Source organism: Nyctibius grandis, chromosome 10, assembly GCF_013368605.1.
Source record: "Nyctibius grandis isolate bNycGra1 chromosome 10, bNycGra1.pri, whole genome shotgun sequence".
In the NCBI taxonomy this organism is placed as follows: domain Eukaryota; kingdom Metazoa; phylum Chordata; class Aves; order Nyctibiiformes; family Nyctibiidae; genus Nyctibius; species Nyctibius grandis.
In genome coordinates, this window is record NC_090667.1 from 19,793,364 (window position 1) to 19,811,670 (window position 18,307).

At 36.0% G+C, this 18,307-nt stretch overlaps 1 protein-coding gene across 1 annotated transcript in view; it reads left to right on the plus strand.

The window, feature by feature from the left end:
• CACNA1D (calcium voltage-gated channel subunit alpha1 D) overlaps positions 1–18,307 on the plus strand; it is a 183,824-nt gene that overhangs the window by 48,350 nt on the left and 117,167 nt on the right. Inside the window, exons 4-7 of the mRNA XM_068409430.1 lie at positions 8,449–8,588; positions 12,407–12,549; positions 13,920–14,072; positions 15,032–15,228. Coding sequence (XP_068265531.1) covers positions 8,449–8,588; positions 12,407–12,549; positions 13,920–14,072; positions 15,032–15,228 — 633 coding nt within the window. The remainder of the gene's footprint in view (positions 1–8,448; positions 8,589–12,406; positions 12,550–13,919; positions 14,073–15,031; positions 15,229–18,307) is intronic.

Below are 18,307 nucleotides of genomic sequence, written 5' to 3' on the forward strand. Positions count from 1 at the left end.
ATTGAAAGAAGCGTGGCCAGCAGGTCGAGGGAGGTGATTCTCCCCCTTTACTCCACTCTCGTGAGACCCCCCCCTGGACTACTGCGTTCAGCTTTGGGGCCCCCAACAGAAGAAGGACATGGAGCTGTTGGAGCGAGTCCAGAGGAGGGCCACGAAGATGATCAGAGGGCTGGAGCACCTCTCCTATGAAGACAGCCTGAGAGAGTTGGGGCTCTTCAGCCTGGAGAAGAGAAGGCTCCGGGGAGACCTCATAGCAGCCTTCCAGTACCTGAAGGGCCTACAGGAAAGTGGGAGAGGGGCTTTTTACAAGGGCAAGTAGTGACAGGATAAGGGGGAACGATTTTAAACTGAAAGAGGGTAGATTTAGATTAGATATTAGGAAGAAATTCTTTACTGTGAGGGTGGTGAGACCCTGGAACAGGTTTCCCAGAGAGGTTGTGGCTGCCCCCTCCCTGGCAGTGTTTAAGGCCAGGTTGGATGGGGCTTTGAGCAACCTGGTCTAGAGGAAAGGTGTCCCTGCTTGTGGCAGGGGGGTTGGAACTAGATGATCTTTAAGGTCCCTTCCAACCCAAACCATTCTATGATTCTATGAAATGCTGAAATACATTATAGCTTGATGTAATTGTGGTGGGATTTTGGTCTGGAATTTTTCTGTTTTAAGGAAAAAACTTTATTTTTCTTTTTTGAACATTTTTTTACCTACCTTGCCCTTGTTTTTGGTTTGTCTTTGAATGTTCTTGGAAGCCTGTATCTAAGAAACACTTGTTAAACATAAAAAGCGGTCTTGTAACTGCTCTTGTAACACTTGAAAGTTTTCAAAGCTCCAACATATATATAAAACCAAAATCAGTAGCAGATTTACTGCTATCAGTGCTCGTCTGTTTTCTACTCGTGAGTTTCTGTATGGAGAGGTGAATTTATAGGGATTAGAAAATTCTCTTGGTTTATGAATGCTCAGAGAATTTGAAGATGTTCACTAAAGTATCTGACACTGAGTAGCTTTCTCACCCCCCGGTTTCTAGCCAAAACCCTCTCTCTTACAAATAAATAAAATTACTAGCAAGTACCAAAATATATTTAACATTACTTTAATGCTGTTTCATGATTAGATGCAGGTTTAATTCATCACTTGGCACTGACTCTAGTCAACTGTGTAAGGTAAAACTATGTGACAATGTGACAGTATACATAAATATTCTCTCTTCTACTTTCCTTATTTTGCTGAGCTTATTTTCCTGAATATCATCAATTAGAGGGAAAGACACTCAAATAATTTGGGTTCTATTCCAGTTACATTCTTTATTGCTTATTTGGCCTGCTTTCTGTTGTGCAATTCAGATTCTTTGGCATACTGTGCTCAATCTTCAATGGGGGTGGTACAGATTTAGGACTGAAACTCACATGTAACTGCCTATTAGCGTTTCTACAACTTGCCTTTCATACCTTGCAAGTATACAGTAATTGCGAAGTGATTGGTTCATTGTCCCTTTGTTGATAATTTTTCAGTAGATGGTAAATTTATGGGGGGGGTCTGTTACAGTTTTAGTCACTTATGAGCAAGTTTTCAAAATCATCCCATTTACCTTATTTTTTGAGAACACTGTGAAACAGAAAACCAGTTTGTGCCTCTATAAGGGTATGTAAGGGAGTGTGAATAGTGTCTTAAATAATGTACATCCAGAGTGATTATGTCTGTTTCCACCTAGCTGTTTTTCAGCGAAGCTCTGTATTACCTGAGCACAGAGTTCCACGTAAATATAGCATAGGAAAAAAAATGGACAAGGAACTTGGATTTTTCCTGTTTAATGTTATGAATGGAAAATATGTGTTTAGCATATGTACTAAGTAGAGCTTTTACATGAGCAAAGCCAGCACAGATCCACACAGATGCCTGTAATCGATATGAGAATTTGTCATTTGGATGCAACATTTTCCTGTCCGTACAAATGTTTATTTACAGAACTGAGGTGTTTAACTATATTTTCCACTATTGTATTATTTACAAGGTAAAGTGGAAAATACATGATCAAAAATGACAAGCAATCATGCTCAAAGATGAAATGCAGGTCTACAGTGCATTTAGAGGAAGCAATTACAGGAAATTATGAAAAAAAAAGTGATCAAAGTGTTAAACATGATGTGCTTATTCATCTACCTCTGGCTGCCAGAATCTGTCAGATGAAAGTATAGGCATTACTGCTACCTAAAACTCTCTGAAGGTTGATATACTGTTTCAGTGATGCAAGTTATTCAAATGCTACTTCAGACTACATTTGATAAAAAAAGGACTTTAAGAAAAAAAAAAAAGGGACTTTAAGAAACTTAATTATGCTTAATCTTAATTACACTTAATACGTCTGTATTAAAGAAGTAGAATTATGGGTATGTGATTATATTTTCCAAAGTTGCTGTAGAGCTCCTCTGTCAAAAAGCAAAAACTGCACTTGTAAGAACACTAATGCAGACATCTGATATAGTTGAGAGCAGTAGTTGTATTCCCTCAGGTGGATCAGGACTGATCAGGAAAATGCAACGTAATTTAATTGGATCAGAACACACAAAGCCTTAAGACAGTTTTTCAAACTCTCCATTCCTTGTTTGCTATTATGTATCTAAAGACATAATGAACCCAACAGTTACCACTGAATTCTTGAGTGATAAATAATTCTAATTCTTTTAATAAAGGGAAAATGATTTCCATGTCTAGTCTAGTAAGTAAATGATTTCATCAGCTTTAAAAGCACAAAGTAAAGCTGTAGTGCTGTTTTCTCTTTGGCAGGTATATGGACTTCCTGTTTGTTTCATTTTCTGTACTGGGAAACTGCTATAACATTTTCCACATGTGGGAATAAACAGGTTCACTTTCCTTTTTTTTAGTGTTACTGTGGTGCAGCTCAAGTGATTTTCAGGGAAATACAGGTATATGAAGTGAAAAATTAAGTTGGTATATTTTGAAATTCAAAACTCAGTTACTTTTCTGTCTTAAATGCTGTGTTTTCCCAGTGGCAAAATCTGAAAATGACTGTTTGTCAAAAAGATAAATGGCTTTGTAAGTTGTCAAGGCATCACTCACACATCTTATTTAATAGCACGATTGATTATTAGTGCCCAATCAAGAATGTTAAAGCATCTGGTTTTGTGTATGTCTAAACTGCAGAAACTTTATTGGTTTGGTTAATTCACTTAAATTGAGTCACTTTATCCTCTAAGCAGTTTTTACTCTGATCACATGTATGTCAGCTTGGATGCAAAAATGTGTTTCCCCAGTTAAGAAATAATTTGGATTTCTGATGCCCAGGGAGTAGAAGTTAATATGAGAAGACTTAATTACATAGCATAATAGATTCAGGTTTTGCAAATTAATGACTTTTTATTTTGAAACCATTATCTTGTGAGATGTCTTAAGTTAAATGCAACATGTAACAGCAGCTTTGCCTATTTCTTTCAGAGATGTTGAAAATACAAATACAATAAATGATGACTAATGTCCACCATCTGGCTAGGGTGGGGAAAAAAAAAGGTTTCTTCTTGAGCAACAGGGTTTTTGCTAAGCTGATTTACTTAAAATAAGAAAGCAAACACGTTTTTTTGAGAAAATGAAGTTCTAATGACTTCTCTGAAACCCAGTGGATAAGGGTAGCCTTTATTTTGTACTATATGATCAGTATCAAAGCGGAGCTCGTTGGTCTCTATCAGAAAGACAATGTACCTCATCAATCTTATTGCATCACATATTCAGAAAAAGATTGGTGAGACTTGAAGATTTTGAGCAACATTAAAAAAAGTGTTAGACTTGCAGGAATCAGCCCCCTGTAAAGAAAGATGACCTAGCTCTGCGTAGAATCGAATCAGGAACAAACTGCTGTTAATCTATATAGCAATAGGATTAGATCCTTAGTAACACACACATATTTTTGTGCTTCATATCTTCTTTAGATTTACAGCTGTCAGTTTTTTCTCTTTTGCGATGCAATATAGAACTAAATGCAATAATAGATATTAGAAATTATGTACAATTTCTAACTTAATCTGTGCAATTTCTTAGAACCAAAATTGTCTTACCAGTTTCAGATTTTGTTTTTCAGGCACTCAGTCTTATGTATCTCTCTATTTTTTCTTGATTGTCTTATTTCTTAGTGTTCCTACTTCCATTTTTAATGAAATAAAGTATTCACTTAAAGATCTCAACTAATTTGAACAAAATAAGATATGCAGGAGAGTTTTCCCCACTATAGAGAAAAGAAAGCAGATAAATGTGTGCATCATAAACTGTTAGAACTGCAGTCTTCAGTCTGTATTTTTTGTTTAGATTTATTTTTATGTAGCAACCCACCTCTGCAGCTCTTCCAATACTACTGAAAATGATCTGATAGATTAAACTTTATTTACTCTTGAGTAATGGTTGCTTAAGTGCTCTAGATATGCTAGGTGATGTATGGCTTACAGATGTATCTCGGTTACAGAGGCAAAAATTTATGCCCATAGTGACTGGCAAGAAGTTCCAGAAGTGTGAGAAGGGACTGCCAGTACCTTCCTGAGGGTGAGCAGGTTGTCAGCTTTGCAGCTTGTGTTAGAACATCTGTTGGCTGCATATTTATTAAAAAACAATCTGTAAAGAAAGCACAGCCTGTACTTTGAATATTGGTGTTAACTACTGGGCCAAATCATTCATTTGGCCTCTGTGGAAGACACAAGTTGTGATTTAAAAAAAAAAGTGAGTTTGTGAGAGCATGAAAGAAAAAGAAGGAAAGGAGGAAGAGAGGAAAAATTAAACACTGGAAATTAATAGGCCTCTTTGGTTGTAGGTGTATAGAAATATCTGTATTCCTTTTCTCAAGATTTTCAGGAAATTGTAGCTCTTGGATTGCCCAGTGGCTATTGTTACAAAGCATCTCTCCCTTGTGCTGTTGACTCTGTTAATAGCATCATCCCCGATTCTATCTTGTATCCATTATGAATATACATTTCTAGAGGCAAATTCTGGAACCAGGCATATATAGGGTTTACAACAGGGATGGAAGGAGACTTTTCCATTCTTCCACAGAAAGGAAGGAAAGCTTTCCCAGTGTTCAATGTTATATAGGATGCAGGGGCTTTTACATGTTGAATGTGTCGTGGGTGTGGGTAGTTGTACATGTCCCGATTCTATCTGTACTTTTTCCTATGATCAGAATCATATCAGAATAATAGAAATTACAGAACTGCTAACTGGGCGAGACCTCTGGAAGTTACCCAGTCCTTCAGCTCCTAGCAAGATTGTCGCCAGCACTAGATGAGGTTAGCTGTACCTTTGCTTAGCTGCATCTCCAAAACTTTCTGCTTTGCAGCTGCATGTTCATGTTCTGCACTACCCTTCTGATAAAGAAGTTTTTCTTAACATCCAATGAACCTCCAAACCTGCAGTTGTGGCTGTTTCCCTTTATTTTACCATGTGCTGCTACTTAGTGTTTGGCTTTATACTCTTTTTAACTCCCCTTCAAGTAGTTGTAGTCTACTGTTAGACCTTCTTTTAGCCTTCTCTTTGCTGGAGAGGAGATCTTTCCTTCACTGGAGTCCACACTTTCTCAAGACCCTTTTTGAACCAAGAGACCCAAAATTGTAGTAGTGTTGCAGCCTCACAGCACTGAGTAGAGGTGGATAATTTCCCTCTGTCTGCTCACTGTGCTGTTCCTAATATAGCCGAATATGGAATTTGTCTGATTTACAATGAGCACGTACTTAACTTGGTGCCCACTGTGACTTCCAGGCCCTTTCTCAGCCCATATTGATGTGAGATTATTTAGCCTGAGGTGCACACCTTTACATTTTTCCTTGCTGAGATTCATGTGGCTACTGTTGGTCCAGATGTCAAGGTTTCTTATGGTCCATCTGCTGAGTGACACACACTGACCTTAAGCCCACCACTGGGTTTAAAAAATGAGCTTGTCTTACATCCCATATTGTTTGAATAGAATGTTTGCAGTATTGTTTAGGAAATAAACAGTTATGATTCCATAAAAGAGAAATAAAATAAACAGAAACAAGACCAATATTATTTTAAAAGATGGATGCTAAGTGATAGGGTAGAGTTGTTAGATTTGAACTGTCACATTAAAATGAACTGCAAAGGTATGTCACCATTAAGCAAGTTACACTAGGACTGGTCCCTAGCCCAAAGAGCAGAAGAGCATTAAAACATTTTTTGAAGGGGAGCAGTGAAGGGCAAAGATGATTTTTAGGATGGAATCTGGTAGGTTGATGGGTGGAATTAAATTACGTATTTGCCTGTAATAACAGGACACTGGACATGATGATCTAAGAGGTCATCTTGGCCAGAAGGTCCTATCCAGTTCTGTGTCCTATGTTCCCTTTGTGTAAAGCAGCTATTGAAATTTTGCATATATGAAACTTCCTATCTCTTTTGTCTCACCTTTTCTTTTACTACTATGTTTTTGATATATGTTCTGCCCGTAGCAAATGCCAACCATAATATTTTTGTCTTCCTTATGTTGTCTTACATTATTTATCTTTCTATATCCAAGCTGCAGACTTAGATATATGCAGGGAGACAGAAATAGCTGTTATTGTGAAATGTGTACATGGTAGGATTTACTTAAATGTAAGCGGTTTTGCAGTATGTTTCTCAGGAATGCTGATAATTCATATTATTGTTACCTCTGTGGTGCTCTCTAGCCGAAGAAATCTGATGGCTTTTGATGCACAAACCACTCACATTTCTTCTGTGAGGCCACTTCACTCTTGTTATCCAGTAGTTATTCCAGTTTATTGGTGATAAATTAACAGGTAAGTGGAAGGGACAATTTTGAAATAAGTATTAGGAAGGAGGATGTCCATCAGTTTCACTGGGCTGGAAGATCTCATGCGAAATGTGTCGCAGCTGAGGAGAAGCTGCCTTGGGTGAAGCTCTACGGTATTTATGAAGTGTACTCAAAGCAGAGTTAAAAGGCAGGAGTATGGGACTGAGCTGAGCAGGAGGTGAGATCCAGGAATCCTTACTTTGCACTAGGAGAAAGCCTTACCTCTCATAGTGATCCCAGGGTGCTACTTGCTGGAGAGGAGTATGTAGTTTATTGATAAGCCTCTACATTTCTTAAGTCACCAGTGTTAGAGTTATAAATGGATATATCACATCCTATACATAACCAACCCTAAATGGCCTTTTCACAAGGAAAAGAAATCTAGCTTCCTGAATTAAAGACTTTGCACATGAGAATATAAAGATCTTTGTTTAAATTGCAGATGGTTAAGGTTGTTTTTTTTATTTGGTTGTATGCGAAAGTGCCAAGCTGTGTGAAAAATAGCACATACATAGTTTTGTGTGTAATGTCGGTGCTATATTTATGATAGGAGATGATTGTAATCCTTACTGAGGAGTTATAGTCCATATAATTAACGTTGTGTGTAATAAGTGAACAACATCGTGTTCCTGAACAAGTTTAAAAAAAAATGAATCATTCTTTGTGTCTTTTATTCTTGGCTCTAATATTTGCATAGCAACAGATAACTAAAATATTATACAAAGCGATGAAATGATGATTTCTGAAGGTAAAAAGAACAAATGTGTTAACTGATCTGTTTTGATAGCAGTGACTTTTACAATTTACCCAAATCAAATATGCTATTACTATAGAAAGAAGAAGCCACAAAAAGTATTATCCAATTAGCTAGGAAAAGAGATTCAATGTATACCTCTGTTTAAAATAAGAATTTTGGTAAAATGAAGAAACTAATAATATTTAAAAAAAAAAATTGAAACAAATCTGAAGTTGGAGCTTCAATGATACAAGGTGGTGACATACTAACTTAAAATTTCTTCAGGCATATTAGGGTGATTTAAAGAAATTCTGGTGATGTGGAAGGAAGAATAAGTCAATGTAAACTTCCACGTCAAGATGAAAAAGTTGCAAGACAGTATAAAATTAAATGAAGACCCTATTAAATACCTTAACTTTTTGAATCTCCTTAGTATGGGATAACACTGTCTCAAACTCCCTTGTTAGGTAGAACTCTGTGGGTCCTAATTAAATAGAGACTGATGTAATTAATAGTGAAAGCAAGTATACTACTGCATACCTTTTAAGGATATTTCCAGGGCCCTGTTCTACAGCATTTTCTGGTTTTAATGGATGCAAAGAATCCTATTGACCTGGATGGGACTATTTGCTCAAGCAAAGGTACAGTATACTTCCATGTTTGCAAAACAGAGCCTTTTTTTCTCTCACAGAATGTGAAAACAGGAAGATCTCATGCAATTATGTAATTACAACCTTGTCAGTACAGCTATCATTAAGAGCTATGCAATTAAAACCTGTAAAATAAACTGCCATGAAGTATTATATCTCCTTAGTCCTGATCAATACAGCTTACCCACTTACTGCAAATTCTGACTAGTAAAAGAGCTGTTAAATTGGATTGTCTTTCATTGTACTTTTTTTTTGTCTTTTACAGGAAAAAGTAGAATATGCCTTCCTGATAATTTTTACAGTTGAAACATTTTTGAAGATTATAGCATATGGATTATTATTACACCCCAATGCATATGTTAGAAATGGATGGAATTTATTGGACTTTGTAATAGTAGTAGTAGGGTAAGTAACTTATCCTTCATTATATAAAGATTTTAAATCTTCTTTACAGTGAGGTAGATATAGGTCTGTTTGGCTGTGACTAATGGCCTACGCTTGATTTCTGTTCCTTTGGAGTAAAATAATGAACTAATATGAGTGAAAAATTCAAAACAAAGTCCTAAAAGTGTTCAATGCTATCTGTGGCTGCAGGCTGTGTTGCACAATCAGCTTAATAGTAAAAGCTCCCAGGGAATTCTGAGTTCTGCCAAAAATTTTCCTTGGTTGTTGTCTTGCAGCATCTTTTCCATCTGATTTTTTCCAAGGTGAACTCCTGATGTCTTTCCATATGGTAAAGGTTGATCTGTTTAGGTCTGTACATTGTTAATTCATTTATTCATTTATTCCTATACTGCAGCTATGTGGCGTTCATCTATTCTACAAAGACCTCTGGGAGAACCCATGTGTTTCAAAGTGGAGAAGAGTAGTCAGGGGAGACAGAGTTAACTGAGTGATTCCTTGACCTTCCTGAAATCTGAGGAAAATTGTGTTTTCCTTTGGGGTGCTGCACATCAGGCCCCATATATATATATGACTTTGGCTTGCCTGGGGGACAATGTACGCTGAAAATGTCTTTTTCTGCCCTGTGTGCCTTGCTGTACCAGGAAACCCTGGACAGTTTGTTCTGTTCCTCAGAGGGGGACTGCTCGGGCCTCCTGCAGGTTGCAGAACAGTGGAACATCCCACATTTACATTATGCACCTGCTTATGATAAATAACATTTTGTGTCAGCAACTTTGTGTCAATGGTTGTGCTAGTTCATTAGAAGATCCTATCTTCAGCTATCTAGGCAATTAATCTTGAGGCATATATTCCTCAATTTCCTAAATATTGTGTAGATTATATTGGGAAAAAAAAAGGAATTTCCAGTAGTGTAAATTTTGTTTACTGAAAATATTTATTATATAGAACATGGGAACATTATCGACATATAACTTCGTATGTTGTGGCTGGCTTGCAAAGACGACCTTGGCATGCAGTGTACAATTCTAATTTAATTTTTAAGTTCAAACTATATCAAGTGTTGTCTGTAATTAAAAAGGCCCAGAAATTAGTGTGTGCTGCTCTTAACTCACGTCATTACATTAAGGGAAAAGAAAAAGACACAAAGTATAGGAATTGGTGGTAAAGCATTGTTAAATGTGGGCAAGTATTATGAGTGTATGAATGCCTGATTTATAACTATTTGATTCTGAGATAGTAAATGTTGCTGAGAAGATTGTATTTGGGCCAGTTGCTTGGCATTCAGGCAATTTTGGTCCAGGACTAAAATTCGTATATAAATAGATCCTTCATCAGGTCAGGTCAGTCTCAACAGATTGGCCTCTGTGCCTGAAGGGGAAGCGTGGTGGGCAGGTGTGGAGCCTATCACACATAAGAGCTCTGTTCTATTGCCAGGCAGTCACTTGAATAGACCTCTTCCCTTTTGTCAAGTGACCATGGAGTTACAGTAACCCTGGAGCAGTCTAATTAACATGACCTCTATCTTTGGCTGTGTCCTAAATACATGATAACTAAAAAATTTTCCATTAACTCATAAAACACTCATTATTGGAGGCTAAATCTAGTTAGGTCAAATGGTCACACTGAATCTGTAGAAAATATGAAGGAAAAAGGACTACATCATCTCAAATACCTAAAATATCACACTAAGATTTAAATCCTAGCTCAAAACTAAAAGTTTTTGCATGTAAACTATTGTGTACGTTGTCATCAGTCTACCTGGAAGACAAGGTGGGCCTTTCATAACAAGTCAGGCACTGACAAAATCGTGAGCAATATTTTTGTTTCTTCTAAGAACACAACCCACATAAGTAAGTAAGCAAGCATGAGTTCATTTATTTAATTAATACTTAAAAGCCCAGTGAAAAATTGATTTTCATGTATAACCCAAGGTAGATATTCAATCACTTCTGGATCCGATTCTATTTGACTAGTTGCATTGTGAAATTTCATTAGGTATTTTAATAGCTTTGAAAGAGCTGCCATGATGTCTTACACTGAATGTATTAGATGAAATTTGTTTCTGTGCTTTCTCAGCAGAAACTGTAGCAGTCCAAATGCATAAATCTTAATTATACCAAAAGAAATCTCTACTAGCAAAAGGGAAGCATGTGTAGAGACTTTTTTCCACAATGTCAAATTTGGCATTTAAACTTCGGTAAAGTGTACAGGAAAATAAATGTCAATTTTAACAAAGGAGATCAATGGTTTTATACCTTAATGGCTTTATAGGATAGACATAAAATGACAGAGCTGTAGACATAGCTGTGAATGTGATGTTTTCTTCTGTCTTTGTCACTTCTCTCTGAAACCAGTCAGAGTATGAATTACTTTCAGAGCAGTCTACTACTTGACTGCGTGCTATGCCACATAATTTCCATTGATTTCTGTGAAAGAATAAGGTCCTGGTAGAGAAAGCTTTCATAGCACCTTCCTATGCATGTAGCCCTTTAATTTTCTGAATGATGCATGAACAGACAGGCTGAAAGCAGTTCTCTTAATTCGGGACCTGGTTCAGAAGTCTGTTTAATCATGTCTGCCTTTAGAGTATGAATAGTCACTCTGAAATCATTGAGGTGGCTTGTTTTCTTAGAATTATGCTTCTGTTAAATTACAGGGCTGAATCAGAAGCTGAAATATTAAGTGTCTGTATTTCTGTGGTTATAGCAGTATGTAGGTTGCTGGTGTTTGTTCTAAGATCTATAGACTTTGTGGCTGGGTTTCACTCTAGAGGAGAATGAAGCAGAACAGGGATGAGTATTGACTGATACAGGTCAGTTGCTTACTGGGGGAAGAGAAAGTCTTCGCCAATAGGTTTTGGCAATCTATTAAATATTACATGATTTCCATCAACTATCCAGCATGACTGAGTTGTGAACCAGAGTTATGAAAACTTTTCTTGACAAAACCAAACACCTGCACATTTCAGGAGGCCTTTACAATTTGGAAACGTTTTTCAGGATCACAAAACTTGATTGACTTGATAATCCTTTCAGGAGAAGTTGAGTTTTGCAACTACTGAACTACAGACTCTGTGCAAAGGATAATGTGGTTTGTGTGGTCTAGTCACAGTGTAGAAAACCACGCATCTGAAATGCAGGTCCAAACTAAAGTAAACTTTGCACTTCAACCACTTGCATCACTTTGAGTTGCTGCTAGAAGTGGGAAAGAAAAAACTCTTGTTTTCCAAATTGTTCTAATGAGTGAGTAGCTCATTTCTGCAGTAAAGAAATACAATATAATAAATGAATCATCTGGAAATATTTTTATCTTCAAAGATATGTGTAAGAAACAAATCTTTTTGGTGTTATTAAATGTTGGACTCTAATTATTTTTAATATATTCAGTTTTTGCTGACTGTATTTAGAATATTGAACTGTAGTGTCACTTTGAATTCATATATTCCACCAAAATTAAATCAGATGGTTTCTAGAGATTATCTATTTCATGTTCTAAAGAGAAGACTAATTCTCCAAACCCTACAGCTAAAATGTTTGAACAAAGAAGTGGCAAAGTAGCTTCATTTACTTAAAAATAGCAGATTGTGTATACAAGCAGAATGCTAATTTATTTGATACTGTGTGATCATCACACTCTGGAGGGATTAGAAACTCTTGCACTTCATAACTCTTCCTGTCATGATTTAATGTGTAAATATACCTCTCATTTTGACAGCTGAACAGCTTTTCAGAATTATCTGCAGTTCAAGTAATTTCCTAATACCTTTGATTGCATGATAAATGGATGGTGATGACCTTATCCTTAATCTCATTTTCTAGATTGTTTAGTGTAATATTGGAACAATTAACCAAAGAAACAGAAGGTGGCAGCCACTCAGGTGGCAAACCTGGTGGCTTTGATGTCAAAGCCCTAAGAGCCTTTCGTGTATTGCGACCTCTCCGGCTTGTATCAGGAGTGCCCAGTAAGTTTTTTCTATTTAATTCCATTGGAATGAATACTGTAACTGATCTGATTATTTAACTTTCTTGTTCCAGACACTAACAGAAATGAGATAATATAAAGTTGATTTTTTGTTATCTGGTTATGTACATAAAGTGAGTTTCAAGATGAATGATACTCTATTTCAAGTTGAACAAAGGATTGAGAATTTATTCAGCGTATGGTCTTCTTACACAGTTCAATAAGCAGACAGGGGAATACACTTCCTTTTCAGAAGCTTTATATAAAAGTAAATTACGTGTTAAAATGCAAATACACCAGAAAATAAAATTCAGGTTTTTTTATTCCAAAACCCTGCAGACCTGAAAGTGTAGGTGGTCCTAAAATAGTTTGTATGTTGGCAAGTGTATGCCAAAGCACATTACACATTTCATATTTCCTGCCCCCTCCAATGCACATAAATGCCTTCTGTTTATCTCAGTAGAGCTAACAGATAAATTAGGAAACTGAAAAAGTAGAACAATATTATTTAAAGAAAACGATTGAATCTTCTGATAATCTTTCCTGTTTTCTTTTAATACATTATTAATTACCGAAGCTATTTGGGATGAATAAGAGGTTCGTGGCTTACAATTCAGCTCTTTCCAAGACATTCAAAAGAGGAATCTTAATGCTGTGTTTATTATATCATAGTCTGTTACATGGAAATGATTGTGATGGTATATATTTAGTGGAAGAACTTCAGTGAAGAAAGAAGCAGTCTTATGAAATGTCAGAAAGGAAGTTATTAAAATAAAAATGAGGCATATTTTGTTCTCATTGGTACTGTGGCAGCTTCATTAGTCTGGAATTTACTTCTTTTGGTAAAACTAAAATTTGTCTAAATAATTAAGGAGAAAAGAAAAGAAAAATGGAGTAGCTCTGAAAGTGATATGAGGGATAAATGATGAAAAAGTAAGTTTGCTCAGAGTAAAAATGTGTTTTCCCAGGTAACTATACTCTGTCTCTTCAGACCAAAAATACAGTTTTGTAATTGGCTGAGCTTACATTTTCTCAGGACTTGCCACAAAGTTGTGGTTGTAGCACAGAACTTTTTAAAGGTCATATAAAATAACATACAGCAACACACTGACTACATGCCCTTCTTTCTAAAAAAACATAAGTTCTTGTGACATGTTTCAAGCATTGACTTCTGTGATATAACCTGTATTAACAGAGGAAATAATTAGACTTTGACTCAAAATTTTAGATTCTTATGGAGTATTTTATGTTACAGGATCATTTTGTGGCTCTGGGCAGTAGAAATTTCTAATAATGTGTAATTATAGAAAATTTGGTAAGGCAAGACATAGAAGTCTGTTTCATACCTTGTATCCTTTTTTTTTCCTTTAGGTTTACAAGTTGTCCTGAACTCCATTATAAAAGCCATGGTCCCCCTCCTCCATATTGCCCTTTTGGTATTGTTTGTAATCATAATCTATGCTATTATAGGATTGGAACTTTTTATTGGAAAAATGCACAAATCTTGTTTTCTTATTGATTCAGGTAAGTCGTGACACTGTTGACTAAAATAAGGGATTAATTCTGTTTTCTTTCAATTTTGTGGGATTTAAGTTTGAAATAGAACAGAGGCCAAAGCACTAGAACTGTTGTAACTCCAGTTTTCACTGTGGTTCATAATTTTAGGAAAAGTGCATTAAACTTAAAAAACAACAACAAAAATGCAAACCAGTTAGAGACTAGAACATGCTCTGAATAGGTTTTAATTTCTGAAATGTGTAACTGAAATGTCAGTAGTGAAAATAGTAAGGGTGACTACCTGCAAGGGACAACCCAGTAGTTTTTTCTAATCTCTGATTACTGAAAAGCTAGCTAGTCCTATTCCAGGGAAGATATACTTTCCTCAGTTCACAATCTGGCAGTATCTCCTCTTCAAGATTATGGCAGTGTGGTAAGAAGTACAGTTCTGAAATGAGTAAAGAAAGAAAAGTGTTCCTCCATCCAGGTGAAATGATAAAATGAAAGTGTTTGTTATGGGAGAATTTTGAAGGAGTGAAACATCATGAGGGAGAGATCTTATCTGATGGCTAAGGGTACATTTCCATCAGCTAAGCAATGAAGTAGACCATATGTAGGAATTAGTCCAGACCTGTTTTCCTTGATGGTCCATGTGTTAGTATGAAGTGAAGAAACAGCAATGAAGAGAAAAAAAAAAAATTAGCATGAGGAGATTCTAAAAAGCTATGTTGTATTATTACATGCTTCTTTCCACTGCTTAATTGAGCTCTTCTATGCATTCAGTTTTGATTAATGTATTTTAAGGTTGTAAGGCCCAGATGTGAGAGACTAAAAACTCCAAAGCTCCCATGGGTTGCCTTTCTCGGCATTTCTTAGATTGATACCTGGATTTACCTTCCAACAGGGTTGGTATTTCTTCATGTGAAGAGTTAACTCACAAAAATTTGACAACTGAAAGTTCTGATTTTTTTTTGGTCTGTTTTCAGATATACTAGTTGAAGAAGATCCTGCACCTTGTGCATTCTCAGGGAATGGACGTCAGTGTGTCATGAATGGCACTGAATGTAAGGGTGGATGGGTTGGACCAAATGGAGGCATAACCAACTTCGATAATTTTGCATTTGCAATGTTGACTGTGTTCCAATGTATAACCATGGAAGGATGGACTGATGTGTTATACTGGGTAAGTTCATAAATCACTGAGCTTTGTTTACTTTTAAACAAGCTTCAATGTTCAAGTGAGAAATAAGCTGTGTTTTATGATACTGTCAGCAGGAAAACTTGGTGAGTTTTGCAGGAGGCGAGCTCAGCTGCATACTTTTTCCAGTCACAGCATCTTACTGGAATCCTCAGGCTAAAAAGACATTTTAGAAACAAATTTATTCATTGCTTGTTTGAGGGTTTTTGCGTATTCCATTTGGATAAATGTAATATTACATTTATGTCCTTTGGACTAACATTTTTTCATGCAGGCCTACAGTTTTTAAGTATGTCTTTTCTGATTAAGCTTAAGAGCTCTTTTTGTAGTATTTCTGCAAAATATTTCACAATATTAACATAAATTAGAACAAAGCAAGCTCTCAGCTGTCATTGCTTGCCATGGGGACTGCAAACCATTTGTTAACCATTCAGAAACAACAAATCACAAGACCTGTGAGCCTGACATTGTCTCCATAGAAGCAGCAAAAGGTGTTTAAAAACCTAACTGTGTAAGTCCCCATCTCTAAATGCTACTCTAGCATCAGGTATGGAACCTCCACAATCTTACAACATAAACAGACAGCTGGACACAGACTGGGAAACTGAAGATATATTTAGTCCTGATTTTACAAATGAGAATGGAGGAAAAAGAACACACATTTTTAAAGGAATAGGGTCACGTATATATACAGGTAGACATTTCTCTGCCTAATCCCATTCCAATCTAAGGACAGTTACTTTCTTTTGTGAACCTTCAAGCACCTACATATCCAGTGTGAGTGATTTGTCTAAGGTCATTCAGGAAGTCTGTGACAGAACCTACTTACCATAGGTGCTGAAAATCAATGAGAATATTCTGTACTACTTGGTACTCAGCAGTTAAGTCTTTGCAGCAATTAGGGCCTTATAACAAATAGAATTCTAACACTTCAAATGTTGGAAAATATGAAATAAAAACCTGATTTCTAGTAAGGATCACTATTAGCAAGCTGTTAAAAATCAATGAGCTGTCTCAAGATGTGTCTTACTGGAACTATACTCTAGGTTATGTTGCTCACAGCAGCTCACATTGTGAATTTCTTTGACCAAGTGAGACTATTTACTAATAGCGCATCTATTGTGGAGTATTGGATGCGATTAAGGATGTAATATTACCCAGTGAATGAACACTTAATTTTATGTGGTCATTTGTAGCAAATCAAGGTGAAATATATTGTTGCTAAAAAATATAGTACTAGAGTGTAGTCTCAGATAAAATCTGTGATACTAGAATATAGAACATGCAGATGTTTTTAAGATATCACTCTTAAAGACAATTAAGATAGTAAACTGTCATTCTTTCAAGATTGAAAGACAAAAAAAAATTTGGCAAAATAGGAATCTTTGCTTCCGCTGTCTGTTATCAGAGATACAAAATTGGCTATAAACATGCAAACCTTTGATCCTAGAGAGTCTAACAATAATGCATAGCTACATATAGGCTAATGTGTTGTTTCTCGTAGCGTAGGTTTATCAAGTCTTTGAGTTCTGCTCTCCAACTCTTCCTAATTTTCTCAAAGAGACTGTGTGAATGTAGGATTAGTATGTGCATTATATGATTTGTTCGTGATTATGACAGTTATTTTTATCCCTTCTGAAAGAAAAGGGAAGGTTTGCCATGATTCTCTAGAAAAAAAATACACATTTAACATCTTTCAAGGCAAAAGTATGCCCACATTTCAGTACCTGATAATTCCTCCAACTGTCAACAGTTTTTTCAAAGAAAATTAATGTAAAAACTTTATGGAGCTACTGTATTTAGAATATACTTGTCACGAAAGATACAGAGACAATTTAAGCTGAGTGGCTCAGTTTTAAACATTTTTTTCCCTAAGAATCAATGAGCTAATTGATCTGATGCATGTTAAGAAATCTTTGCAGAGTCTCCATTGACAGCACAAAAAATAAGACCATTAGAATAGGATGCTGAATATTGCTGTGATCAGACAAAATGCAAGGCATAAGACAACTAAAAATTCAAAAAATTCAAAACTGCACACGAGTTATTTATTTCTCTATAATGAGTTCACAATTAGAAGATATTTACAGGTACACAGATGTCAGTTTTCATTTTATTACAAATGATACTGGGATTATTAGACAGGCAAATATTTATTGACCTAGTGAAATATAATCAAAGTCACATATTCAAATGGCTTTGGAATCTGTCTTAACTGGTGTTTATGTAATTAAATTATAGATCTGGATTCTTTTTATCTGCAGACCAACAAATTGCCCATTGTCAAGCTGAAATTACTTGCTGAGGACAAGAGAAATGACAATTTATATGTTTTAATTTTACCCCTGGATTAAGCTGAGGTAGATTTAGCTATTGCTAGCTAAAAATTGGAAAAGCTTTTGTTTTAATTGCAAATTGTGAAAACATCAGGGGTATACGAGATTTGTAATAAAAATGTCCAAAGAATCTAAAGAAACCATTTTAGCTAGAGGTGCATGAGTTTTGTGAGCTGCTTCTTACCTAGAAATCTGTTGATGATAGACTGAATGAGTTTTATAAAAAACATAAATAAAACCAAAGCCACAAATATTAGAAACTGCACAAAATTCTGATTTCCATTTGGTCACTGTGTGAACAGTAAAATTAGCTATGTAGGCTTATCTTGCTAGCAGGTGTAATGTGAGTGGGTGAAATATGTGCAATAACTTGCATCATGTTATGTGGCATTCTGTTAGCAAGAGTGACAGCTGAAAATGACAGCTTCCAGTAAGGCTCACTAGCACAGCTCGTTATCACCTGGTTAACAACAGTAAACTTGGCTTAAAAATTCTCCAAGCATCAGTAATAACTTTTCTCTTATGCATATCTATTATAGATTGAGGGCTTGATCCTGCTACTACTAGGCACCCTTCAGATCCTGGTGACTCACATGGACATCCTGCTGTTTGCTAGTTTCTGTCTGAATCCCATATGCCCAATTATTTTTTTAGAGTGTCTTCATCTGACTACTTTTCCTGTCTAACTTGTGTGTAACTCACTGGATAGCAAGTATTACAGGTTTCAT